General features: G+C 39.0%; 1 protein-coding gene across 2 annotated transcripts; it reads left to right on the top strand.

The window, feature by feature from the left end:
• Nucleotides 1–1,388: 1,388 nt before the first annotated feature.
• dnajc24 (DnaJ (Hsp40) homolog, subfamily C, member 24) lies at nt 1,389–11,284 on the top strand. 2 transcript variants are annotated; one of them, XM_046394644.1, is made up of 6 exons: nt 1,389–1,522; nt 2,369–2,402; nt 2,464–2,582; nt 2,817–2,952; nt 7,294–7,362; nt 8,598–11,284. In XM_046394644.1, the coding sequence occupies exons 2-6, from the start codon at nt 2,387–2,389 to the stop codon at nt 8,801–8,803; spliced, it is 546 nt and encodes a 181-aa protein (XP_046250600.1). In that variant the 5' UTR covers nt 1,389–1,522; nt 2,369–2,386; the 3' UTR covers nt 8,804–11,284. The 2 variants fall into 2 exon arrangements, with proteins under 2 accessions (XP_046250600.1, XP_046250602.1); XM_046394646.1 differs by lacking the exon at nt 2,369–2,402 and having other exon boundaries at nt 1,391–1,522; nt 2,465–2,582.
• Nucleotides 11,285–27,106: the final 15,822 nt, after the last annotated feature.

Raw genomic sequence — 27,106 nt, 5'->3', positions numbered from 1 at the left:
TTGCTTGTCTAAGATGACACCTGCTTAGCAATAACTTCCTTCTTTGGGTCCAGGAATACCTGAGCTTCATCAAGTCACTCAGATAATCTGTAAAAAATGTCAGATTCGGTGTTACTTGTAAAACAAATATGTAGCAATATTACAGTATAAGTACAACTACTAATGGCTGGAATATCGCATTGTAGCTTAAAGCAATCCTAATAATCCGGATATAATGTGTGCGTTAGACCTTGCATGATGTGTAGACGTGTATGCAGGTTACACCAGCTTAACCTCAAGTGCAGTCATTATGGCAACAGCTGTGCAGAGTGCAATAATGATAATAACAATTCAGTCTGTTATTGACAAAGATTGCACAGAACACTTGACTTTGAGCGTAACTTATTTTGTGATGTTCCAAAAGCTCGAAAATATACGGACCACGACTCAATAAAAGAGGTTGAACAAGGAGTTATTGTTTGCTAACTTTTGAATTTCTATTACCGGACTACAAGCCACTAGAAAAAAATTCCTACGCTTGATGTGCATCTGACAGCGCTGTGGCAGAATTTAAGGAAGCGATACCATCAGCATTTACTTCAGTACCACATCTCAGTGTGAATGCTCCCATGCTAACGAAGAGTCTCATGGCAACTATAGCCCCTCTCAAATGGATCTTTTCAAGGACAGTGCTGCAAGCTCCTGACTTTAAACTTGACTTCTTCCCCAGAGTCTTTGTGCTTTCTCGTCCCTCAGGTTCCCATGGATCATGTCTGGACCTCCTGCTGTGGTCCTGCTTCACACTGAAGAAGGAATGTTATTATTATTACTACTATTACTACTATACTATTACTATCGAAATGATTATTGTTAATACTGTCATTTTCATTCCAATACTCTGTTGTTATTACTGTTGTTATACATCTCTGTCTATGTACCCCCCCCCCCCAACTCTCTCTCTCTCTCTCAACCCAGCTGGGATCAAGGCAGATGGCCGTCCACATTGAGCATGGGTCTGCTCCAAGGTTTCTGCTTTTGAAAAGGAAGTCTTTCCTTGCCACTGTTGCCAAGTGCTCTTCCTTCAGCCTTGCTCATGGGGCTTTTATTGGGTCTCTCCAAAATCAAATTAAAGAGTCTGGTCTAGACGTGCTCCAACTGGAAAGTGTCATGAGACAACTTTTGTTGTGATTTGACACAATATAAATAAACTAATTGAATTGAATAGATTTCATTTAATGATTTTGATAATTTGGTAATTATTCTTGTTTTTGGAAAAGTAATGACATAAATAAATAATAAACACAAACAATTATTTTACGTATTTATATTTATATTACGTATTTATTTTTGACACCTTAATGCTACTTTATTTTAACTTTTCAGGCTTTTATTCTAAAAGGGGAAAAACCGGAAGTCTTCACCCTCGCTGGCGGAACTCGGGGGACATGCGTTCAGATACACAGTCAGTATTCAGTGGAACTTAAGGGAATAACATTATGGTGGAGCACTATACTGTAACTCAGGTGACAGCATTGTTTTAAAGGTATGGCAAATGCGTTATAAAAACGACACAAACAGAAATAAAGACAGAACCGAAGGACAGAGCGAAATGCGTTTTAATTCTTATCAAAGTGACCATAATACCGGAGTCATGAAACGCTCGATTAGCTCGGTGCACATTGGTTCATACTTATTGTCCATCCACAGAGGTGTATTTTAGAGTAAGTTCGTAACGTTATCAACCTTACCAAACGTCTTGGGTCTTCTTTTTTTTTGCGATTTGTCATATTTTCTCCATAACACATAGGAGATAACGCAACAGTGTTGCAAGCTAGCAGCTAGCAAGCTTCTCTGTGCACTCATATCAGTACAGTGTACAGCGGTAAGTAATAACCCTACATTGTCTCGAGCTTTACTGCCATCGAAGCCCAAAAACCTGAAAAATGTTGTGTAATGCACGTCCGATGGAAATAAAGGAGTCCAAATTCAAACTAGGTTCGCTGAAAAACTTTACTTAAACGTAAATTTGTGTTGTACTGATTATAACAAAGTATAATTAGTTCTTTAATTTATGAAAATTTACCGACCCCACTCATAATTCAGGTCCCCAGAGCTCTTAAGCGTTTGTTGTTGAAGGGTTGTGGGATGTACTGCTCTGTATTTGGGTACAGCAGCAGATGTTTTGCCTGTCAGAGAAAAAAGGCATAACATGACCATATGATAGTTAAGTTGTCAATGAGATTTTTAGCTTTTATTAACTGCTCCCTCGCTGTTTATTTCTTACATTCACTAATACGCTTTGATGTTGCAAAGGAGTGCACTTAGGCATGTGTAGCAGCCTTTGAGCTGAACTCGATACTGAACTACTGAACAGCAACTCATCTGGCAGGTTTTAGATATGCACTGAATGCGAACATCCTTCAGTGGAAAAAGTATCAGCTCTGCCAGTAGAGGTTTGTGTTGTTGCATCAGTCTGATGTCAGTGTTGTGTTGGAGCAGAGATGTGTGCAGCAGCAGAGAAGGATCTGTATGCTGTCCTGGAAGCCAGCTCCTCAGACTCAGCCCAGCAGCTCAAACACAAGTACCATCAGCTGGCCTTACAGGTAAATACACTGCTCGGTCTGTCTCAGTGTCAGCCTGAAGCAAAACACAAACATTACTGTATGAGGATGCGTCCTTGTCCATCTGTCTGCACAGTGATTAGACAATAGGGACATTCCAATTCCTCCTAATCTTATTACACACATTTCACACACATACCACAACTACATATACACAAAATAAGTGTTTTAGTATGAAATTCCTCTGTGTGTGTGTGTGTGTGCCTACATACACAGTACCACCCAGACCGTCTTGGAGATGAGAATTCTTCAGAAGCAGAGTCTGCTGAGAAGAAATTTCTAGAAATTGATGCAGCATGGAGGATCCTTAGAGACAGGAACACCAGGAGACAGTATGACCTACAGCGGAGGGGTAGGAAATGAAATATCGGTTTATCTATTTTTATCACTGACGTGTTCATTGTTTAATTTCTGAGACATGGAAAAACCTCATTTATTGTTGTTGTTTTTTTTTTTTTATTCATTTTCAGTATTTATGGTAAATTCTTATGATTATCATTTATTTTATGAACAATATTTACAATAAGCAATCTAGGGCAGTGATGGAAAATTTGGATTGTCTTGAAAATTCTGTGTAAATTTTAGACTATGTTAGATGATATGATACAGTTCTGATAGAGTTGTGATCTGCAGCCTCATCCAAAGTTGAACTCCAGTATACAAGCTACGACAAAGGAGGAGGTAATCAGGCTTGGCAATTTTACCTAAAGTTATTATTATATGTTATCACAATCCAGCCGACCAAATTTCAGTCACTATATATAGTCATATATATATATATATATATATATATATATATAGTTGGACAGCATGATAGCATGTGGTAGTCATTTTACAATTTGTCCACCACTGGTTGGTCAACTTTTTCTGTCCTATTGGACCCACATGCAATAATGAACATAATGTTGACCCTTGTGACCTTAGCAGCCAAATAAAATACTCACTTGTGATTCTGTAAGCTTTTACACATTAAGTGATTATTTCTTTGTACTTTAATTCTATTATATAGTGCCATTAATAGAAACAGACGTCACAGTATTATTTTGTCAGTTGGGGGATATGGGGGTTATGCCGAACAGTTCACCCTGCACCTGCTGGGTTGCACTACAGTTTCCTCCTCAACCTGGACACAGGTGTGAATTGACCATAAGTTGCAGTGTAATAAACTGTTGTCATTATTCATGTTCTTTAGCATATTCTAGGTAGCGCAAGGACTATGACTCCTAATTGGGGTGAAGATTTGTTCAGGCTAGGATTCTTATGAGACATGAATTTGAGTCAAATTTGATTATATACAGTTGAGTAATAACTTCCTATTTTCATGGTGAAGCAGGGAATTTCACCAACACCCACTCACACTGTTCAAAGGCTAAAAAAGTTTTAAAAAAATTTAGCATCACAAACGGAACAGTGAGTGTGCTCATTTTGGGGAGCAGGTCATTTTATTTGTAGCAGTATGTTAGGCAAGTTAAATTATTAAGTCACTACATACCCCAAAACGTCCCCTAGTGGAATGAGATAACAGAGGCCAAGAAAATGTTGCTCAGGGTTATTAAAATTATTACTTATTTTCAGTACAATAAATGGATAAGAGGTGCTCTGTGTGGAAACAGTATGTTATCCACTGGTGTAGATATAGTGTAATTAATTGTTACAGAAGTAAGTGTGTGTATTAGACGTAGGGGTGGAAACGTATAAAGAAAAGTATCCTCCATGAAAGTTGCATCTGGTTGTCAAGCTGGATATCATTTAATTTTTTAAAAATAAATTTCAAGGTCAGTATAGTTGAACACACATATAGGTCCATATATATTGTGACAAGTATATGTTTTTTGGCATTTGGCCTCTCTACATTACCACATTACTGCTTTGATTCAACCCCTTGAATCAAAGCTGAAAGTTTTCACTTCGCTCACATCTTGAGTGTTTCGTTTAAAATTCGTTGTGGTGGTGTACTTGTCACAATATATATGGACTGTATTTGTGATGTCTTGAAAACCTGTGGACAGTGGGAAAAAACTACAAGTTAAAAATGTGATTGTAGCGAGCATGAAGAGTGTTTTCTGTTCTCTCACAGGGTGCATTACTGGGGGATTCTAAAACTTTCTCTTTGCACTTTCCAAATTTTGCTGGTGCTGCCTTTGTGTTGAACCAACAATATTTTGTTCAATAGTGAATAAAAATACAATACAGGCTAGACCATAGCTTTTTGATGTTCAGTGCTACAAACACAGCAAATGAAAACTGTGTAAAGTTGTGATGTCCAACCTGGTTTCAAGTCTTGTATCTTGGAAATTTGGCTCTGAAAAGTGTGTATGTTCAAGGTCTGTCATCAGCTTTCCCCTCCACAGAGACTCTTGGTTGACATTGGGGGAAAAAAAGTATAAAACATACATAGGAACCTCTCAAATGATCTTAAAACTGTAAGAAATAAGATATATTTGAATTCTGTTAGTGCATACTCATATAGTCTTCCTGAAAGCGCCTGTACCTCATCATTCATCCTATTTTAATTATTGGCTGTATTTTTTCCTCACACAGTGTAACACTAATTAAACCCAAGCAAAGTTTAACACTAATTATTCATGGTTCATAATAATTATCACTGTCAAACTGTACAACTTGGTAATGACTGTTTCCTCAAGAGTGAATTGTAAAAAATGAGTGTGTGAGCATCCATCTGTTCACCTGTCTACTTTCATTAGTCTGTCAGTCAGTCCATCCATTTATCCATCTTTTTGTGACTTTCTATCTATCCATCCATTGATGACCAAGATTCTGTCCTCACTAGTGGTTTAGAGAATGGGACATTGTAGTGACTACTACATACTTAAAATATTATTTTCTAACTGTAGCCTACCTCTTATTTAAGGTAATTAGCGGCATTTGGACATAAATTTCCCTGTTTAATGTACAGCAGTAACAGGCTATAAATATCCACGTAACTACTGTTAAGCTGCTCACATAGCTCAAGTGCAGCTTCAAAATAGTTCCAGGTTCCTCTTGTAAACCTCCTCATGAAAATTTTAGTACAAAAGAGGTGAAAATGACCACACTTCTTGTACTGCATCTTGGGGGTGTCGTTTTAAAAATGGATGTTTGTTACATCTGACCATCTCTCTCTGATCTTCTTTAGGGTGGGTTCTAAATTTCAATTCAATTTCAATTCAATTTATTTATATAGCACCTTATACAGTCAGAATTGTCTCTAAATGCTTTACAGAGACCCAGAGCCTGAACCCCTGAGCAAGCAGACAGTGGCAAGGAAAAACTCCCTTTTAACAGGAAGAAACCTTGAGCAGGACCCGACTCACAAGGGAGAACCATCCTGCTGATAGTCGGCTGGGTGAAGGGAGGGAAGAAGAGGTAGACAGGATAGAGAGGTTGAAAGAGAGAGAGAGAGAAACATACATGCAATAACCACCATACATACGTAGATATTTCCATATGGCAGTTGGTGCCTATATTCTCGATGTCAATATAATGCAGAAGGAAGTAGGAGCAGATGTGCCCCCTACGTAGTAAACTCCAGTGTGCAAAGTGGCCGGTTGGTGTGAGGATCCAAAATACACGGCCTGTAGTGCATCCACGTTTTCTTTGTAGTGTCACATGTAATGGACTGTGTCAGGCTTTCCAAATCAGATGTGTCAGTGGTGTGCATCTGGTGAAGGTTTTTGGCAACGAAGCTTAGATTTTCATGTTTGCACATACATGTTTCACTGTCTGCCGGTGTGGGACTCACAACCCAGAAAGGGCATAGTGTGCAGAACAGTGAGTGTGATGGACAGAGGTTCATATGCTCGGACAGACTTAGCTATACAAATAAATAAAACTTGGAAATTAATTTGTCTTATTCTGATAATATGAGTAACAGAGTTGCACTGGTCGGAGTGAAACACTCAGTCAAACCAGAAAAATTTGGAAAAATATGAAAGAGGCTTAACTTTGGTCTGCCCATGTTGTTGGCTGGAGGCTTTATTATGTCATTTCCTCTCGCTGTTGTGACTCTTTGTTTTAACTCCTTCTCTGCCAGACTTAATACTTTTCAGTAACAGGGTTGTGTGCATGTTGTGGGGCACAACTTCAGTGCATAATTGTGATCATTTTAAATATGTTGACTGACTGAAAAAACTTTTTATCAATTAAAACGGACATAATATTAACACAATCATGCCTAAAAACACATTTTAAACCAATTTTAACTGTTTCTTTGACATGCAAGTTTGTCATCAAGAAGGTTGGACAGAAGAAAAATGTCCCTTTGTTGGGGGGCGGGGGGGGGTCTCAAGAGTTGTTATTGTAAATGCTATTTTGAAACTGATATTTTTCTAGAACTACATTGACATTCGTCAAGTAGAATTTACACAAAAGGGCATGTTTTATTAGTTTGTGCATGGATAATTGGAAGTATCATGGGGGGACAGAACATTCAGTTCTGTTTTCTGGAATTTCACAGACACTGAAGAGAGGTTGGTGTCTCACTGTCAGGCTGACATAAACTCAGTTACATATGTGCATGAAGGGAAATAATTTATTTTCATAAGGAATTGTTAAAACTCCCGTTTGTCAAACAAAGATTTGTCTTTTTTATGCTTGATTAACACCACAATTAACCCTGCATCCTGGGAATGTAATGCTGTAGTACTATGAGTTCTACTACCACTGTAGTAATGATGCATTATTTCGTCTCCAGCATTGGAACTGAAACAGGATTGGCCAGTAGATTCTACAGTCCATCTTGAGGACATGACTTGGGACCAGGGTAATTACACACCATGTACACTGTATACAAAAAGTAACAATAGAAGCAATGCAAGATTCATCACAAGTTTGAGTGAAAATTCAGCACTTTTATGACAGTGTAACGGAACTCACTACATCATCTCTACTTAATACTACACCATAGCTTAACATTTGCACAGAGAATGACTGTTACCTAGTGTGTTATTCATTCAATATGGGACAAGACAGAGACTACTGACTGACTAGTAGTGTGGAGTAGGAGCTCTGCGTTGTTAAACAGTGAGAAAGTAATGAACTGGCCAACATAAGATACCGTGTGTCTATCAGTGTTAACATTATTGAATAATTCATCTTTTTTTCGCATTAACTTGATGTTTTTAAGAAGTAAGTAAGATAGTTTATTTAAGAAGTCCCAGTGGCAGCTCGCATCTCAGGTGAAAGAAGGACTGGGCAATAAATGATATTCTCTATAACAAAATGATGTTTAATATAACCAGTCAGTGAATATCTGGCAATTAAACTTACTTCATGACATGAATGCAAAAAGATCACTTGAAAATCCAATGATGCCATCTCTCCAACACTGAAGACAATGGTCAGCCTTTTGCTCTCACGTTATAGAAGTAGATAACAGTAAAAGTAACTATACATTACAGTACTGAGCATACTCAGTTTCAGTGTAAAGTGATGTAGTCTGTCACAGGAAATGTGCTCCAGTATCATTAGTGAAGACAAATAACCACTGGCTATGTCATCAATCTCCATCTTTCTAACCTAATGTATAATAATTTAAATTTGTGCTGTTTTCAAGTGAACATATATTTATGTTTTACATTCAAACAAAGCCTTTTTTAAATGTAAATATAGCTGGTGCAATAGGTCGCTGGTCAGCTTCGGTTTGCTTCTGTGACATTAGTTCAGAAGATCTTCGCCCTGCTGGATCCTAGTAGTAGGTTCATACATTTGTAACTATTGAGATTTGCAGGGAGTTTGTATGTGATGATGTTGTTGCATAATATTCATGGGAGTCAGAGGATTATTTTTTTTGTTCCAGCACCATCCTTGGGACAATGGCATTATCTATTTATTTATCTTTATATCATTTCTATGAAAAAGTATTTTATTTAATAGCATTAACAGCAAATACATCAAGTTATCACACAGTATCTCTTTACTATCATGACCATAATATCCATACATGTCCATGCTCACTGTCTGATTAAGTAAATCTAAAATATAAGTGTGTTGTTTCAGATGAGTGCATGTATACGTACAGCTGTCGCTGTGGAGGAGGCTTCAGCGTCTCAGAGGACGAGGTGGAGGAGGAAACGCAGAGGAGGCAGCCGGAAGATAAAGAGGAGGAAATGGAGGAAGAAGGGCACAGGGGAGTGATTGTTTGCTGTGATACATGTTCCCTCAGTGTGTATGTCACATGGTCATTGGAGACACTCAAATGTTAAAATGCCAATAATGATAATAATACATGTTCAGAAACCTTTCACACTGCTGAGGCAGCCATCTGGTTGGTTGGTAGAAGTGGACAGTATGAGAGTAAGTTAATTTATTTATATAGTACATTTAAAAGGAGATGTCACAAAGTACTTCACAGTAAAAGCAAAAGAGATGAAATGCAGAAATCGAGCTAAAAACATAAAAAGAATAAGATTAAATAAAAGCAAGTCTAAAGAAATATGTCTTGAGCTGCATTTTAAAGCAGGTGTCCACAGAGCTTCAATGGGAGAGAGTCACATAGTTTAGGAGCTGTAACCTCAGCAGTACATTTTCCTATTGTGCTGAGCACTGGGTAACGATTCCTACTGATGATGTTGGGCTGTAGTAGGTCTTTAATGTAGGAAGGTACCTGACAATGCAAGGCTCACAAAAAAAACACCCACACAAGAATCATGAACAAGATTCTTGCAGGACTTGGTCAAAGTGTTGGCAGTGACATTTTGGACCTCTTGTAAATAGTTCAGCAGATGAAAAGAGGATTGCAGTAGTAAAGACTGGAGGAAATACACCAGTCAGCTATAACATTATGAAAACTGACAGATGAAGTGAATAACATTGATTATCTTGTTACAATGGCACCTAGCAGCAAGTGAATATTTTGTCATTGAAGTTGATTTGTTGGAAACTGAAAAACAGACAAGCATAAGGATTTGAGTGACTCTGACAAGGGCCACATTGTGATGATTAGATGCCTGGGTCAGAGCATCTCCAAAACTGCAGCTCTTTGAAGATGTTCCCAATCTGCAGTAGTCAGGACCTACCAAAAATGGACCAAGGAAAGAAAACTGTGAATCGGCCATGGGGTCATTGTCGGCTAATGCTCACTGATGCATGTGGGGAGTGAAGGATGGCCTGCCTTGTCTAATCCAATAGAAGAGCTATTGTAGCTCAGATTGATAGTTAGTTAATGCTGGTTCTGACAGAAAAGTGTCAGAACACACACTCTGTGCATTGCAGTTTGTTGCATATGGGGCTCCATAGCCCCAGAACAGTCAGGGTGCCCATGCTGAGCCGTGTCCATCACCAAAAGCTCCTGCAATGGGTCTGTGGGCATCAGAACTGGACCACGGAGCAATGGAAGAAGGTGTCCTGGTCTGATCAATCACGTTTTCCATTGTGTGGATGGCTAGATGTGTGTGCATCGTCCGGGGAAGACATGGCACTGGGAAGCATTATGGGAAGAAGGAAAGCCGGCTTTGGGCAATGTTCTGCTGGGAAACATTGCCATTCATGTGGATGTTACTTTGACATATATCACCTACCTCAGCATCGTTTCTGTCCAAGTGCACCCCTTCATGGAAACGGAATTCCCTAATGACAGTGGCCTCTGTCAGCAGAATGATTTGCCCTGCTACTCTGGAAAAATCATTCAAGAATAGTTTGAGAAACACGACAGCGAGTTCAAGGTATTCACTTGGCCTCCAAATTCTCCAGATGTCAGTCCAATTGAGCATCTGTGGGATGTGCTGGGAAAACAAGTCCAATCCATGGAGGTCCCACCTTGTAATTAACAGGACTTAAGAATCTGCTACGGAGAGCTTGGCAGCAGATACCACCTCGTACTTTCAGAGGTCCAGTGGAGTCCATGTCTCAACGGGTAAGGGCTGGTTTGGGGGGGCCTACTCAATCAATATTAGGTGGGTCTTCATAATGTTAGGGCTGATTGGTGTAAACGTTAATAATCATCTAAATCTCAGCTGGGGACACAGTGAGCCTGAGATAAGAATGTTCCTCAACTGGTGAAAACTGGAGCAAACAAAATAATGGTCAAGGTGGTCCCTTTGAACAAGAGATCTCTCAGAATCTCAAGATTTCTGTTACGGGACCCACAAAGTGGGGCCCCAAAGAACCAATGAAATGGTTCTTGGCAAACTCACTGAGAAGAGACTGTGTATGTATGAAGCAGTTTGTATGTTGAAAAGAGGTGTTTGAAGGTAAATGTTGCTTTGCCATTCTTCTCTTGTAAATAATGGCTTATTAGTAGTGATGGATGCTAACACCACATCTCTGACCAGGGACCTTCAGACATTTGCTAATTAACCCAGTTGAACATAACCCAGTCATTTCTCATCCAGCTAATTTGGTTCCTTGACTTCATTGACTAAATAACACCCTCACTTTGAAGTTTGAAAGCGTTCATATGATTGGCTGGATGGTTCTACTATACTTCAAGTGCTTGAAATACCAAAGCGAATTGAATTGTGTTATCTTGTAAGTGTTCTCATATTTTGTTGTGCTATATGTAAAGTATAGATGTTTAAGCATAATTTTAAATATTAGTTTGTGATAATTACTCCAGAAATTTCACTTACTGGTGCCTTTAATGAAAAGAGTGATACACATCTGAAAAATTTGTTTATGTGTTTTCTTCAGTTTATGGAAATTGAAAAAAAAAAATAAAACATGAAAAGGAGCTCACCAGAACCAAAGCCATGTCCTAACTGTCTCTCTTACTTTGTCTTAAATGTGCTCATGTACGATATATGGAAGTGTGATGATTATTCCTTATCTGGCAATTCTGAGCAAATCTGTTGTGTCAGTTCACATCAGGGTAATCAAAAAAACTTGTCTGCATGTACAGCATAGAATAAATCAAATAAATCATGAAGTCTATATCAGATCTTCCCCTAAAGATTTTTCACTGGTATCCTGCCTCAACTCACTGTGATTTAGCCAGCTGACTCTCTGGTGGGGCTGGGAGCACTCACAGCTAACACTGCTGCTAACTGTAGCTAACAGCAACTACAGTTAACCACAGTTGATGGTTATGTTAGCAACAAGTAAGGCTATTAATCTATAAGTTATTTTCTTTATGAAATATTATTCAGTTTTCCCAGCATCTGTGAATGAAGTTAGTGTGTTTGTACAATAATCAGTGAGGCCCAGCCTCCGAAAACTCAGCTCACAGCTTTAGGCTCTATTGTTTTTTCCAACCCACATTCTTGTCTCATTTAATGTTTCATAATAGCGCTATAACTCACAAATATTTTAACTATAAATTACTCTTATTAATTGTTTTCACGATTAATTGTTCAGTATATACAATGCTAAAAAAATCATTAAACATGCTTATAATTTCCCAGAGTTCGAAGGGATGTCTTCAGAATGCTTCCACCAGTAGTCCAAAACCCTAGGACTCTTCATTTGCTATCATAAATGACAAATAAAAGCTACATATCTTGACATCAAGAAGAAACTGGAACCAACAAGTTTGACATTTTTAGTTGAAAAATAACAAATAATTAATTGATTATCAAAATCAATTGACTAACTAATTGTTGCAGCTCTGTCTGACAAACAGAATTCATTAAATTCAGTGCCCCATATCAGTATTTTCCAATCTACTGTCGCTGTCATATATTGCATTACCCATGTGGGTTTGGAGGAAATTGGGAAATTATAAGTACTGAGAATAGCACAGTAGCTTCTTCTTAGCAGATCCATAGTTTTTGCAAGTCCAAGTCAAGTTTCAAGTTTTTCAGGGCCAAGAACAGGCATTTGCAGTGTGAGGTGGGAATGAAAGAGTCAACATTCTCTTCATCAAAAGTCATTGTATCATCAAAATGATTTTGAAGCTGTTATGTTTAGAGAAAGTAGTTGCACAATGTTGCTTTAAACATGAACTGAAAATGTACTGTAAATCTAAATGACTTTTAAATAAATTAGGCTGACAATTGCATTGACACATTATCAAGAATACAACAAATAAAAATAAATATTTGGATGATGCATGTCCAAAATACTGTATGATTGATTGATTTAGCTTAAAATTTACAGAATAAATTAACCTAATTTTTTATGTTCTCTAGACACTATGCAAAAGTGTTTACAAATACAAGTGAATTCAACTAAATGTAAATATGTGACCAGTCAAGATATAATATTTAGGCTTTAGAAGTCATTACTCTGCATTTTTACACTTCCCCTCTCTTTAGGGTTTGAATCTGGTGCCAACAGGGGGTGCTCTCTCTTGCTGGGTGAGCTGACTGGATGCACCAAGAGTCAAAAAAAATCTGATTTGTGAACCCTCTGGTGCTGACATATTTTTATGTGATGTTAAAAAAGGCAAAATTGTCTTCTGGCAAGGTGAAAGGAGTCAGTAACCTAACTTTAGCAGGTTTATCCATGTTTATAAAACCTGTATATACGCACTAATTTTGGTGTGATGTTATTATTCTCATGAGAATACAGGAACATAAGAAATGTTTTAATGGTAATTGAGTCACCAAAAAGTAAAGATTTTGTAGATAATAGATGTTTGTGCATGGAACTTAAAATTTTAACTGCTGTGAAATGCCAAATTGAATTTGTTTCGTGCAACAGATTTTTCTTTTCTTTACCTATCTACACCAGACTCTGTAGGCATTGTGTGTGCTGTCAGCCCATAATTCCTTTTATAGTTCAGGAAGACCAGTGATGCTATCATGGGAATGGTTCTGAGGTAATGTGATACTAAAGCAGTAAAGGCTGATGGCCTATCCCCTGGAGAGTGTACATGTGAGGTTTTATTCAGGCAGTGTGAGGGGCATCTGTACACTCCAGGGTCCTCACTACATGTCTAAACCTGCCCCTTAGCTTGAATTACGCTGCTAAGCATACCAGATGCTCATCAAGCACATCACACAGAGACACACACAGATAACCAGATACCTGTTCAAAAGCAGATCTGGAGGATAGGGACATTATATATGTTCATACCATACTCATGAAGTCCCATCTAAAACGGGATATATGACATTGTCATCCTAAAAAATGCATAAGGCCATATTCCAGAGTAAAAACAAAATTCATCTTAATCAACAATAATAAACCAAATTTTGAACATTTTGAAAACAGTGACTTTGACATTGACAGTGGTGAACAGTTAAAGAGAACAATGAGATTCTCTTTTTCATTGTTTCATGTTTTGATTATCACACAAGGCTGAGTGAAAGCAACAAAAAACAAACTAAAAAAAAATTATTTATATCATAAAACTGTATCCCGTGACCCTGAAAAATTATCCTGTGACCGCCTAGGGGTCCTGACCCCCAGGTTGAAAACTGACGCACTAAATGGCAGAGCTATTCTACTCTCTGCGGGGCTGCGACAGACACACAAAGGGATAAAGGCTGGTAATGACTCTGCTCTCTCTCTCTGGTCACTCAGCCTGCAAAGGTCACAGCTGACAGAGGCTCCGAGTGACGATCATCTCTCATCTATTATCCCCCCTAATCCATCCATCCATCCATCTGTAGCTACCCTCCTCAAAGAGTGGAGGTGTAGAAGAAGGGTGGAGGGCAAGGAAAGTTTTGACAGAAATGAAGGGGGTGGGGTGTATTGTCTGAAATCTCCACTAATTATTTTCTTCTGCAGTGTTCTCAGAATCAGCCATAGTGGTCAGCAGTGTTGGAGAGTTTTTACTGACACACTGATAGTGGGGGTGGAGAGTGGTGTGGGTGGGTGTTTGTGGGGTGACAGCTGATGTTTAAATGAGGGGTTGGTAGAATATTGATGTGACAGACACATAGAGATGTGCTGGGATGTGCTGGGACACAAAATCACTTTCATCAACACCTCACCTACAATTAGAGCCCTTTAGATCACTTTCTACCAAGCACCCGCCTCAGAACCCAGCCCCTATCCCGTCCGTACACTGTAAAATCCTAAAATTTGTTTTACTAAATCAACTCTTTAAAACTGTAATAACTTTTTTGTGGGGCTTTGTTAGTAACAATGTAATGTAAGAAGCTGAGATGTAAGAAGTCTGACAGGTTACGAAACTAGTTAGTTAGCTAGCCAGTCAGACAGTTTTGAAACCACAGATCTAACCAAGGCAAAAACTAGATGCAACATCTGAAATGGGGCTATGTTCATTCCTGTGAAAGTTTCTCAGTGACACATGAATCCAAAAACATTTGACTTCCTGGGTGTAAAATTAGTTGGATCTTCAGCATAGCTTCTGCATTGTGGGGCACATACTAGATATGCCTTAGTGATTTTCACCAGCTGAGCTACTGACTTCTGCTTTAGCCCTCCACTAACATAAACAGGGATAAAATTATCTAATCATGGTGCTTTTAAATGTAGTTGGACCTAAAATATATTGTTTCACAATATAAACTTACAGGAAAAAGTGTTTTTGGGGACTTTTGCATCACATGACATTTTGACAAATTGGAAAGCCCAGTGCTCTTCCTGGTGGTTTGTTCCAAACTGTCCAGGTTAGTAAAGCCTATTTAGAGGTAAAATTAAATTGGATAATAAAATCATCATTAAGTTTATGCCTTTTTCTGAGCATTTTGGCAATTTCTTGTTAGCATGAAGGCTGGGGTTTGAGGTTCATTTTTGGCCTTGAAGGAAGCTGCTTTCAGTTGTATTGCATAGCAATCATCTGATGAACTATCATGTGATGTGGGTGATGGAATTGTTTCCTCGGCTGCTGTCCTAATTGCAAACTCTGTAGAGGACTTTAAACCCCAATTTAAACCTTCAAACCTCAACATTCATGAGGTTTTTCGGAATATTCAAAAACCAGAATTTTGACTATCTACAATTCAGTAACAGCTATCTCTAGCTACTTGTAAAGATATAAAGATCCATAGCGGCTATGAAGTAACCCTTCTGACGAGATCAACTTCCTGTATTTTATATTATTGAGGCTGAGTGGGTGCTTGGATGTTTTTACAGGGATCATTCAAATACAATGTGTCGATATCTTGTGACGAATATAAAATCCTCATTGTGTAGACTGAAGGTTGTTCATTTAAGTTTATAAAAATATTTTAAAAAGATATGTTACTCTTGTGCACAATGTTTTGATCTATTCTGTAAATTGTTTTAAAAATAAATAATGCAATAATAATTTCTGATCAACCTATATCAATATCCGGCTTAAGCCCTCTCAGCTACCATGGCACCAGCTTATCATTGGCCAGATCTGTTGCTGGCTTCGGCAACGATATAGCCAATAGCAGGAAGAAGCCTTTCCTGTCACCATTCTGTTGGCCAGCTTGAAACAGCGAAGTGAACAGAAAAAATGAGTGGGGTCAGAATGGAGGTTGAACACCAAAAGACCAGCAGTACTCTAAACTAACTTCAAAGGTCTGGTGACAGATGCAGAGGCTCTGGCCAGAAGGAAGTTGAAGTAGTCAAAGTGGGAAATGAATGGATGAGCACGTGGTGCTTCAGCATAGTGAGGAAAGGGTGAATCCTCTTGACGCCATACAGAGAGAATGTACAGGAGTCGGTGACTGCTCTGATATTTGGTGAGAACAACACTTCACTCTAGGTTGTGAGGGTGCCATATGGCAACAATTATTTTATCTCAACTTTACTAAAAGGTAGTAATATAAAATCCATGTTTTACTGTTTAGTTGTGAAAAGGGGGTCTTTTATATCAATAAGACATCAAATAGCCATGGAAATTCTATTTACGCTTCCTTTTTTCATGAACGCTAACATTAAGAAAGTCATACTGTGAGGGCCTCCAGGGTTTTAAATATGCAGCAAAATTCCTTCAAAAAATAGTTAAACTTCTGTCTGGTGTAAGTTAACTGTTCAAAGTTTTTTTTTCTGCAATGGTAAAATGAACTTGTGTGAATATGGAAGTGACCTGTGTGCATTCAGCCTGTTCAAAATGTTTTTTTACAGTGTATCTCGTCCCTCTCCTTCGAAGCCCTTTCTTGCTCTATCCTGCAATTACAGTCCTTAGATCACTTTCTGTCTCCAGCCCCCTACCTCTCCTCTCCCTTTCTCCTCCTCCTATCCTTTCTCACACTCTGACTGCCTACAAGTAGACCTATTTAGCCCACTCTCTCTCTCTCTCTGCTGATAGCCATCTCAGTCTATGTCTCTCTGTCTCAGTATGTGTATATGTTTGGGTGACTGACAGTAGTGGAAGGCTGAAAATGGTGTGTGTGTGTGTGTGAGTGTGTGTGTGTGTGTGTGTGTGTGTCAATAATTGTCAGTATAGTAACTGTGAAACTGTGGCATTGCCCTTTAGTAACTGAAGACCCCGGCAGGCAAATGGTTGTGAATGTGGATTACTGTGACAATATACTGTCTGCTCAAAACCCACTAAACATCGAAAAACAAGTGCCTGTGAGAATTAATCACGTTTTTTCTCAGTGTGGAAAGGGGTTGAAATGTTAAGATGTGTTTTCAAAAGATATTTTAAAACAAAATACAACAGTGCTTTTTTTAAAAAAATAAATAAATAAATAAATAAAACAACATTATGACATGAACATGAATCATTAAGCCACGCCTCCTCATTGTTAGCTGCTGCTACTCTATCAAAATATTATGGAATGACGCACAGTAAAACCACTCGCCTATGAATTAATATCTTCTTTTAGGAAAAGTGAATGTGTAATTTCAGAAGGAAGTAGACATAATCAAACCGACTCAGCAGAGAAAACAGGTTAAAAAAATGAGAACAGAAGCTAAAGCTTACAGATCACAGTAGCTTACACAGAAGACAATGGTATTTTAAAAAATGCACTATTTTTTATTCTTTCCAACAATCATCAATTCTGGTTTGGTCAAGTTCTGGTTTTGGGGCAGCTGTGGCCTAGAGGTTGGAGAAGCGGTCATGGTGGAGTGATTAATCTATTCTCCTCCGCTCCATTAACCGGCTAGCCTGCATGCTGCATGTGTGTGTTCAGTCAGTGATGGGTTAAATGCAGAGAAGTATTTCGGTGTATGTAAAAATATACTGACAATACAGGTTTGAAGTTTATCTTAACCTCTTAATTCACTGTACTAGTTGTGAAAATATTCTGGCTATACATTCTCAAAATTAAGCACTATAAATAGACGTAATTTGACGGTCAGAGTTGCCGATAATTAATACATTGCATCCTGTGTTGCAGCTCTGAACTCTTTGTATTAGTCATTCATGCACCAAAATATGTAATCATCATCATCATCATCAATCATTGTAAGGTCTAATGAGATTACCTTAAACAGAGGTCTCTTTAAATACTGTCTCAAATTGAGACACAGATGTGTTTAAATTTCAATGTGGGGATGAAGCAGAATCTAAAAAGTAAACATCAAGAAATGAGTGGAATAAAAACGTTTTAGAAATAATATGGGAAATTTACACTAAACAGAAAAAAGGATTGCGATGGGGCTGTTTTTCAGGGGTTGGACTATTTCTTAATGCTTCAGCGTACCAAGACAATGGGACAATTGGACAATGCTATGCTTCCAACTTTGTGGCAACAGTTTGGATTGGTTTCTATTCCAGCACGACTTTGCTCCAGTGCACAAAACAAGGTCCATAAAGACATGACTGGATGAGTTTGGTGTGGAAGAACTTGACTGGCCCACACAGAGCCCTGACCTCAACCCCATCAGACACCATTGGGATGAACTGAAACAGACATTGCAAGCCAAGCCTTTTGGTCCAACATCAGTGCTTGACCTACATGAATGGGCAACAATTCCACTCCAAAATCTGGAAGCTGTTATAGCTGTAAAGCTGTCTGTGTATCTGGAATGTGATGTTACTAAAGTCCCCAGCTATAGTGTATTTTAAAAAAATGCAGTTTCTATATAAATACAGAATAACAAGTACACTTAAACAGTTTGGCACATTTAATTGTCTATTTTTGTCACCTTTTAAACTCGGCAGCCACCTCGTTAATAAAAAATGATGTCCCAGTGGATTCTACCTAATTGGATGTTGCAGACAAGGCCTCAGAGACACTCAGACCTTGTCAACTCATTATAATGTTGTTAGCTTGTTATTAACTTAAAGCTTTTTTAACTCTTCAGCTTGATGAATGACCAGGAAAACAATCAAGGGACCAATAAAATATACTGTCACTGTGTGTGTGCACAAGTGTGTGCATGTGTGTGTTTCCTGAGTCTATTTCTTCCAGCATGCTAGCATGTGTCAAAGCTGTTGCAAGTGACTTTTAAAGATCTTTGGAGGACGTCAGAGGTCAGGATAATCTATTGTAATCCAGACATTAAAGGGCTATGCCACCAATTTTTCATGTTTTATGGGGCTCTGTGCAAAACTTTCCTTAAGTCTGAGGAAATAACAAATGCTGTCATTATAATAACAATGATGTTTTTTTTTTAAATGTCAAATATGAAACTCATGAGGATCAAGGAGTATTAGCCACAAGGGGGCGATCAAGATATTTTGGCCTCACATTTTGGGGAGCTCATGTTGTTATACAGTCAGATACAGTCAGTGATCTGTGCTAATAGCTCAGTCACAAACATGTATCAAAGCAACAAGTACTAACCAATGGCAGCAATTAATAGCTGCAATTTAAAATTAGGCCCACATAACCAAGGCCATGTTTAGCCGTGCATGAATAAGATGTATGTAAATAAAAATTGTTAACATTTTTAATGTGAGATAAATCAGATAGACAGCTATGTGCTTTATCGCATGATAATGTTAGCTCCTAAATCATTAATATGGTCAAGTCAGACAGCTGTATTCAACCAGTGGTGAAACACCCTATTTTAACAGTCAATACAATGATAATGACACTTTCCGAAAATGGTTATACATCTTATGTCACAGAGAATATGCTATGCGTCAATACGGGTGCCATACTGGAACAATGAATGGATGTAATTCTATGATGGCCGAAGGTCTATCCACAAGTAAAATCATTGTAAGTCACTGAATTTTGAATCAATTTTCAAGACATTTGGTTTGTTACAAATGTATTACTTTTTAGAAAAAGTATAATTCTTAAAGTGCACATTCATGTTTCTTATGCTCTTTGTTAGGATCAGATTTAAAAACAAAAGGATTGTATTTCAAAATTAACAATGCAAAAGTAAAAAGAAAAACAGATTCGATTCAGTTCAGTTTATTTATATAGCGCCAATTCACAACAAAAGTTTCCAATTAGAGCAGGTCTAGACCAAACTCTTTAATTATACTGTAAATACAGAGAGCACAACATTCCCCCTTGAGCAAGCACTTGGCGAGAGTGGTGAGGAAAAACTGCCTTTTAGAAGGCAGAAACCTTGGAGCAGACCCCGGCTCAAGATGGGCGGCCATCTGCCTTGACTGGTTGGGTTGAGAGAGAGAGAGAGAAAGACAGACAAGAAGAGAGAGAGGCAGAGGGGGTGGGGCGTGAGAAAAGGAGCACACAAGCAGAGATGCATAGCTGCAGTAATAATACCAGAAATACTGGAACTGTAGATAATGATAATGACAATGAAGTATACAGGAGGTACTATGGTGATTATGATAGCAATATTAGTACAATAATAATGGTAACAGCTGCAGCAGAGTAGTAATAGAATTAAAATAGATTATGACTAAACAGTAATAATCGCAGTAATATTTGAGCAGGACCGCAGCAGAAGCTCCAACCACGATCCATGGGAACCTGCGGGACAAGAAAGCAAGTCAAGTCAAGTCAACTTTATTTGTATAGCCCATTTTTACAAGCAGTTTGTCTCAAAGGGCTTAACATAACATCAGCAACATCCTCTGCCCTTCGACCCTCACATCGACTAAGGAAAAACTCCCAGAAAAACCTTTAACAGGAAAAAATGGAAGAAACCTCAGGGTGAGCAACAGAGGAGGGATCCCTCACCCAGGACGGGCAGACGTGCAATGGATGTTGTACAGGCAGGCACAAGGACTCCAGGGAAGAAGTTGAGTTAGTAATATGCATTAATGGGACATGAATGTGTGCAGGAGAGGGAGAGGAAGAAAGAGCTCAGTGCGTCATGGGAGGGCCCCCGGTAGTCTAAGCCTATAGCAGCATAACTAGGGGCCGGCCTAGGCCAGCCCTAACTATAAGCTTTATCAAAGAGGAAAGTTTTTAGTCTACTCTTAAATATAGAGAGGGTGTCCGCCTCCCAGACCGAAACCGGAAGATGGTTCCATAGTAGAGGAGCTTGATAACTAAAGGCTCTGCTTCCTGATCTACTTTTGAAGACTCTAGGAACCACAAGTAGCCCTGCATTTTGGGAACGCAAAGCTCTGGTGGGATAACAGGGAACTATCAACTCTTTGAGATATGATGGTGCCTGACCGTTCAGGGCTTTATATGTGAGGAGGAGAATTTTAAACTCTATACTGAATTGTACAGGTAGCCAATATAGAAAAGCCAGTACAGGAGAAATATGTGAGTAATCTTGCATCAGCTGGAGAGTCTTTATAGATTTATTGGGGCAGCCTAATAGAAGGGAGATACAATAATCCAGCCTGGAGGTAATGAATGCATCTTAGACTGCATCTTTCTGACTCAGAATGTGCCTAATTTTTGCAATATTGCGGCGGTGTAAAAATTGCAGTCCTTGAAATATTCGATATGTGTGTGTTAAAGGACATGTTCTAACTATAAGCTTTATAGTATAAGCTTTAAGTGTAGATATTCTTATGTGTTCTGTTTCCTATTTTAATTTGGCATTCCCTTGGTCTGTCCTCACCTCTACTATCTGTCTTTGTTTTCTTTCCTCCCAGTTTTAGTAGTTCAGTTTTAATCTATTATAATTCACTTGAAAGCCTTATTCTTTGTCTCTCACACCCAACCTGGAAAACAGTGCAGCCAATTTTGATTTTTACAGTGTACTGCATACCTGGTCCAAATGGAGTAAGTCTGACCCTTAAAACAAATAAAGTAATTATTGTTGGTGATTTTATTTATTTATGTGTACATTGACAGTGATAGCCTCAGCACTGCATTTATCTCTTTATTAGATTTGAATGGCTTCTGTTAGTGTGTAACCCATTCACTCTGTTAATCACACTCTCGATCTTGTTCTAATATATGGCATTGAAACTGAACATTTAATAATTCCACAAAATTCTCTTTTATCTGACAATTGTTTAATAACTTTAGAATTTGTATTACTTGACTACAAACTACTAGAAAAAATTCCTACACTAGATGTTTATCTGATAATACTTCAGCTAAATTTAAGGAAATGATTCCATTTGCATTTAGTTAAATATCATGTGATTTGCCAGAGAATCCTTGGAGTCTTTTAGTCCATACAGTCAATTAAACATAAAAACATGTGTAATACTCCCACAGGTATGGATATAGTTCAACATAAAGAATGTTAATTCTAATAAAAAATGACTAATTAAGCTCATTTAAAGAGGAACTCCACACTACTATTTGCTGCTTCTAATTAATAAAGAAAAATATCTGTCACTGACAACAACTAAACAATAACAAACACAAGCAACTATACTAAAGCAAAGCAAAAGCACACAAGTGGTGTGTGTGTGTGTGTGTGTGTGTGTAGGAGTGCGAGAGAGCTTAGATGACGCACTAGGTCACGTGAGTGACATAGTCCCACTGCGTTCAAGATGGCGGGCTCAACCATGAGCTTTTGAACAAAGGGAGTGGGGAACAAAGGGGGAACGATGATGAGCAACTCAAGTGTTATAAGCCTTCAGTAAACAAAGGACACAGCAGTCCTGCAATAAACAAGGGACACGGCGGTCCTACAACAACAACACAGTCAACAAGCAGTAACTGTAACACACTATCTGTCTCTTACTCTGCGTTGCTCTGATCTGTTGCGATTGAAGAGTGTGTGGAGTCGATTCTTGTATGTTCAGTGATCCTTCGCTGAAACTGGCAGGGCCGTTGTGCACTTGTCTGGCAATTATGGCATGTTGATTTCCTCAATGGGCAGCGGGGAAAATTGCCTCATTTGAAGAAAAGTGGGTGATCTGTTAGTTTGTCCTTCTGCAAATAACGGCAAGATCAGCTGATTTGGTTCAACTATCTTTGGTTCCAAGTAACCAGTCTTGTTGCTCTACCAGCAAGTTAAAGACTTGTGGCCTAAGGCTTAAAATTGAAGAAAATAAAATAACCAAACTTGAATTGGGTGTTCCCTTTTGGTGACCACCACTATGGCACCAAGAAAAGCCTGGAGTAGGGGAAAAAGGCATGGAGGAGCACAGCAGGGATGTTTTTATTACCTGCACGATGAATTTGAATTTAAATCAAAAATCATACCTAGGTGCTGTACCTGTGGTTTTGGTGCTTGTTTAACAAATGGTTGTAAAACTCTGACTCAGGCTTCTGGGACTACTGACCTTGTTTAATCTCAATCTCAGCACAAGGCATGAGATCCTAACACACGTAAGATAGGATAAGATCAGACAGAACTTTATTAATCCCAAAGGAAATTTTTGTGCCAGCGGTTGCTTAAAAGAGCACATTACAGTACACCATTTACAGATTAAGGGCAAATTAGATTGCAAAACAAATTGCTAAGACACCAGTGCATTTCCCAGGTCAGGGCCATGCACTGATTGTAGTCACATACATGATGCCCTTCTGTTTCCAAGGTTAAAAAATAACAATGGCAACTTTTTCCTGGGAGGGCACTACAGAAATCAGGGGGCTTATTTCTTCTAGATTATAAATATACTCAGTACATTTTGTGGACATCTTTCCATTAGAAGGAAAAATTCTAAAGTTTAAATTTTATCCTGTACATCCAGAGGGAAAGGTTGGGGATCAAGAAAACTCATTCAAGACAAAACAGCAAATTTAATTGAAACATTCTCCAGAGAAGAAGCAAACTTGGTAACATTAGTAACACATTAATGTTTACAGAAGGAGGAAGCTCAGCGTATTATGGGAAGTCCTCTGTCACTCTTAGCCTGTAGCAGCATAACCTAGGCCAGACCTAACTATGGTCTTTATCAAAAAAGAAAGTTTTAAGCCTACTCTTAAATGAGAGGGTGTCTGCCTCCCTGACTGAAATTAGAAGATGGTTCCACAAGCTTCTTTCCTGTGGAACCATTTCCTGTGGAAGATGGTTCACAGGAGAGGAGCTTGGTAACTAAAGGCTCTGGCTCCGATTCTATAGGAACCATAAGTAACCTTGCATCCTGGGAGCCATAGAGTTCTAGTCAGACAATAGTATGAGCTCTTTTATGATATCATTGCCCCTGACTATTGAGGACTCATAGCAAGAGGGTTCCAGGTTCGAATCCCGGTCTGGGCCCTTCTATGTGGAGTTTGCATGTTCTCCCTGTGCCTGCGTGGGTTTTCTCCGGGTACTCCGGCTTCCTCCCACAATACCAAAAACATGCACATTAGGCTAATTGGCTACTCTAAATTGCTCCTAGGTGTGTGTGAGAGAGTGTGTGGTTGTCTGTCTTTGTGTGTTGGCCCTGCGATTGACTGGCGAACAGTCCAGGGTGAACCCCGCCTCTCGCCCGTAGTCAGCTGGGATAGGCTCCAGCTCCCCCGCGACCCTGACGGATAAAGGGTATAGAAAATCTTTATACCAGTTCATGTAAGGTTTGTAGCAGCAATCTGGATTAGCTGGATAGTCTTAAGAGAACCATTGGGGCAAGTTATTTTTCCTCAAATAATGCTGAGTAATAGACAGTTCTTGCATGATTTAAGGCTATCTTGCCTCCATAGATTTTTTGGACAGAACGCCATTTCCTTTTAAGCTTTGACAAATTCATTTGCAGATTTATATGAGAATTATACCATGGAGCCAATATCTTTTGCTTTATTGTTTTATTTTTTTTTTAGAGAGGCAACAGAGTCGTGTGTCATTCACAATGAGTTTACATGCTATCAGCAAGATGATTGATTGGTCAGGCACTGCAGGCTACACACGAGTCTCCTATTACATTGAGACATATAACTGAACTAAATGTTGATGGAATTCCTTAAATCTAACTACCGCACTGTCAAATAGGCGTCTAGGAGTAAGAATCACTTTATCTGTTGATAATGACTAAACTTGAGAAGAAGAACTCTGAGAATCCACATAAAAATTTAGAAAGACTGAACTGAACAAGTGACAATTTGAAATAGCCATCCTTATATACTCCGCAATGTTATAAAGAACACCCCCAACATTTTGGGGGTGTTGAACTGGGAGTATCCAGAGGGAGGCCTGCCTGCTGAATAGAGCAAAATAGAATAGAGAGCAGTGTGTCCTGGTTGGTGCTAAGCTGCTTCAGTCCAGGTTAAGCGTGAGTAATCTGTGTTGGCTCACAGGTCCCCAATAGGCCCTGGGCCCCCACTCCCTCCTCTGTCCTCTCTGCTTAATCTGCCCCTCACTATCTGCCCCCCTGCCCTGCCAAGCTTTCAGCCCTCACCTCTCACCACACTATTGTCTCTGTATTATCAGTGAGAACCAGAGAGGCTGCACAAATGAGCCCTTATGAGACATTCTCATATACATAAAGAGGGTTTCAGACAAACTAATAATTATTATTTGATAAATCGTTTCATGTTGACTTGTACATTCTATATTGCATTCTGAAATGAATGGCTACGTCAAAATTTGTTATGTAAAGTAACTACTGGGTAATTCAACCTTCCTCAGTACTGTACAGAAGCCAAGAAGAGCTGCGCTTGCAACTTTTCTTTAGACCATTATCTTGACATCATGACGTAACAAAGTTCATTTTCTCGTGATAACAGGTTAACAGCTCACATTATTTCCAGAAGAAAAAGGGCAGATTTCTCACAATAAAGAGATAAGATAAGATTAACAAGAATGGACCATGACACACACTACTCTTCGGGGTGGGTTGGGGGGGTTTCAGATACCATAGGAACTTTTTAGGAACTTTTGCTGTATGAACTTTGCATTGTACAAAAATTTTTCCTAATGATGTGAAATGAAGGTAGCGTAGGGCTGTAAGGGATAGGCTGTAAGGGATAGGCTTACATGCAGTGGTCAACCTAAAGCAGATGTGTTAATGCCCAGCAGGCTACAATCAAGAGAATATTTCCTGACGTAGAAGAAGTAGAAAACAATATACCACCATTGCATGGTATAATTAAAGCATGTACATTAGTAAGATCAGTAATGGGTAGTTATTTTCACCTTAAATAAGTTGTTACAGTTACATGCCATCTATGCTTTCACTTCCTTTCTTGGTTGGGAAAACTGCAAGTGCAATGTCTGTACAAAAAAGGAATTCTGATTCTGATTCTTGCTGGCTTGTTTTTTTGGGGGGGGGATAAAACAATTAACTTGTGATCTTGAATTAATGGCATTAAAAAATAGTTGCAAGCATATCCTTTTTGGCTTCTATACATTCATTCACTCATTTATTTTCTATAGCTCTTATCCGTCGGGAGGCGGGGTACACCCTGGACTGGTCGCCAGTCAATCACAGAATCACAAAAGGGCCCAGACTAAGATTCCAACCTGTAACCCTTTTGCTATGAGGCGACAGTGTTACTGCCACTGCACTACCACGGCACTCGCTTCCATAAATTTAAACCAGGGGTTTTGGTAGCTGAGGGCCAATTTAGGAACCCAACATTGGACTGGGGGCCGCCAAAGAAAAAAAGAAATGGAAAAAACTTGTTTGTAATCCTGTTTGTAATAATTTTAATGACCAGGTTGCATTTCTACAGTTTACAATTCAATCAAACTTTATTTGTATAGCACTTTTCATACAAAAAAAGCAATTCCAGCCACCAAAGCACCACAGGAAAACCTGCAGAGATAGACACAGACAGACAGAGACACACAGAGCGGGAGGGGGACAAAGAGAGTGAGAGAATTTTAAATAGAAGCTTACCAAACAAGTCGTCATCATCATCAATATCTGTCAATATCATCAATAAGCTTGTCATGAAGTCACACTGAATATTTGTTACTCGTTCAACATACCTTCATTTATTGGCATGGGATTTGTGGTGCTGTTTTCGGTTGGCCATGATTCCTCTGATGTCTGGCTCCATCTCTGTTGTTGCGATACGAAGGACATCGTGTAGATGGCCATCTGTCAGTCTGGATCTCAGCTTGGATTTGTTGATGGCCATGGTGGAGAAGGTCTTCTCACAAATGTATGTGCTTCCGAATAAAGAGACCATTCTAATAGCATGCTGGCGAAGTGCAGGGTATGCGGATGGGGAAAGTCCTTCGTAGAACTGGATGAGGTTCTTGTCACGATATTCTGCTCTGGCCTCAGAGCTCTCCTGCAGGTCGATGAATTCAAACTGCATTTCTCCAGGTAACATAAAACGCATCCATCTGTATCTGTGTCATCTACCAGCGTCTTGCAGGCGGGAAAATGGGTTGGATCTTCCTTTTTGAGCTGTCCCTGCAGCAGTTGAAGTTTTGGAAAGCTTTGAGTTGTGGAAAATGAGCTTCCCATGGCCCTGCAGCTTCACATTGAGATCGCTGAGACAAGTATTCAGGTGCGCTAGGTCACAGAGTCATTTAGTGTCACTTAACTGTGTCACATCTTGTCCTTTTGAGTCCATGAACTCTCTTCTTTCTTTCATCAGGTTAAAAAAACGCTTCAGTGTGGC

This window comes from Scatophagus argus, chromosome 7 (assembly GCF_020382885.2).
Source record: "Scatophagus argus isolate fScaArg1 chromosome 7, fScaArg1.pri, whole genome shotgun sequence".
Classification (NCBI taxonomy): domain Eukaryota; kingdom Metazoa; phylum Chordata; class Actinopteri; family Scatophagidae; genus Scatophagus; species Scatophagus argus.
Note: the sequence above shows the minus strand (reverse complement) of the source record. Positions and strands in the feature narration are given on the sequence as shown.

Bases quoted from the DNA above. Each gene is read 5' to 3' on its own strand.
- dnajc24 (XM_046394644.1), top strand. The intron at 2,583-2,816 runs GTAAATACACTG...CTACATACACAG, and splicing joins ACCATCAGCTGGCCTTACAG to TACCACCCAGACCGTCTTGG. The intron at 2,953-7,293 runs GTAGGAAATGAA...TTTCGTCTCCAG, and splicing joins GTATGACCTACAGCGGAGGG to CATTGGAACTGAAACAGGAT.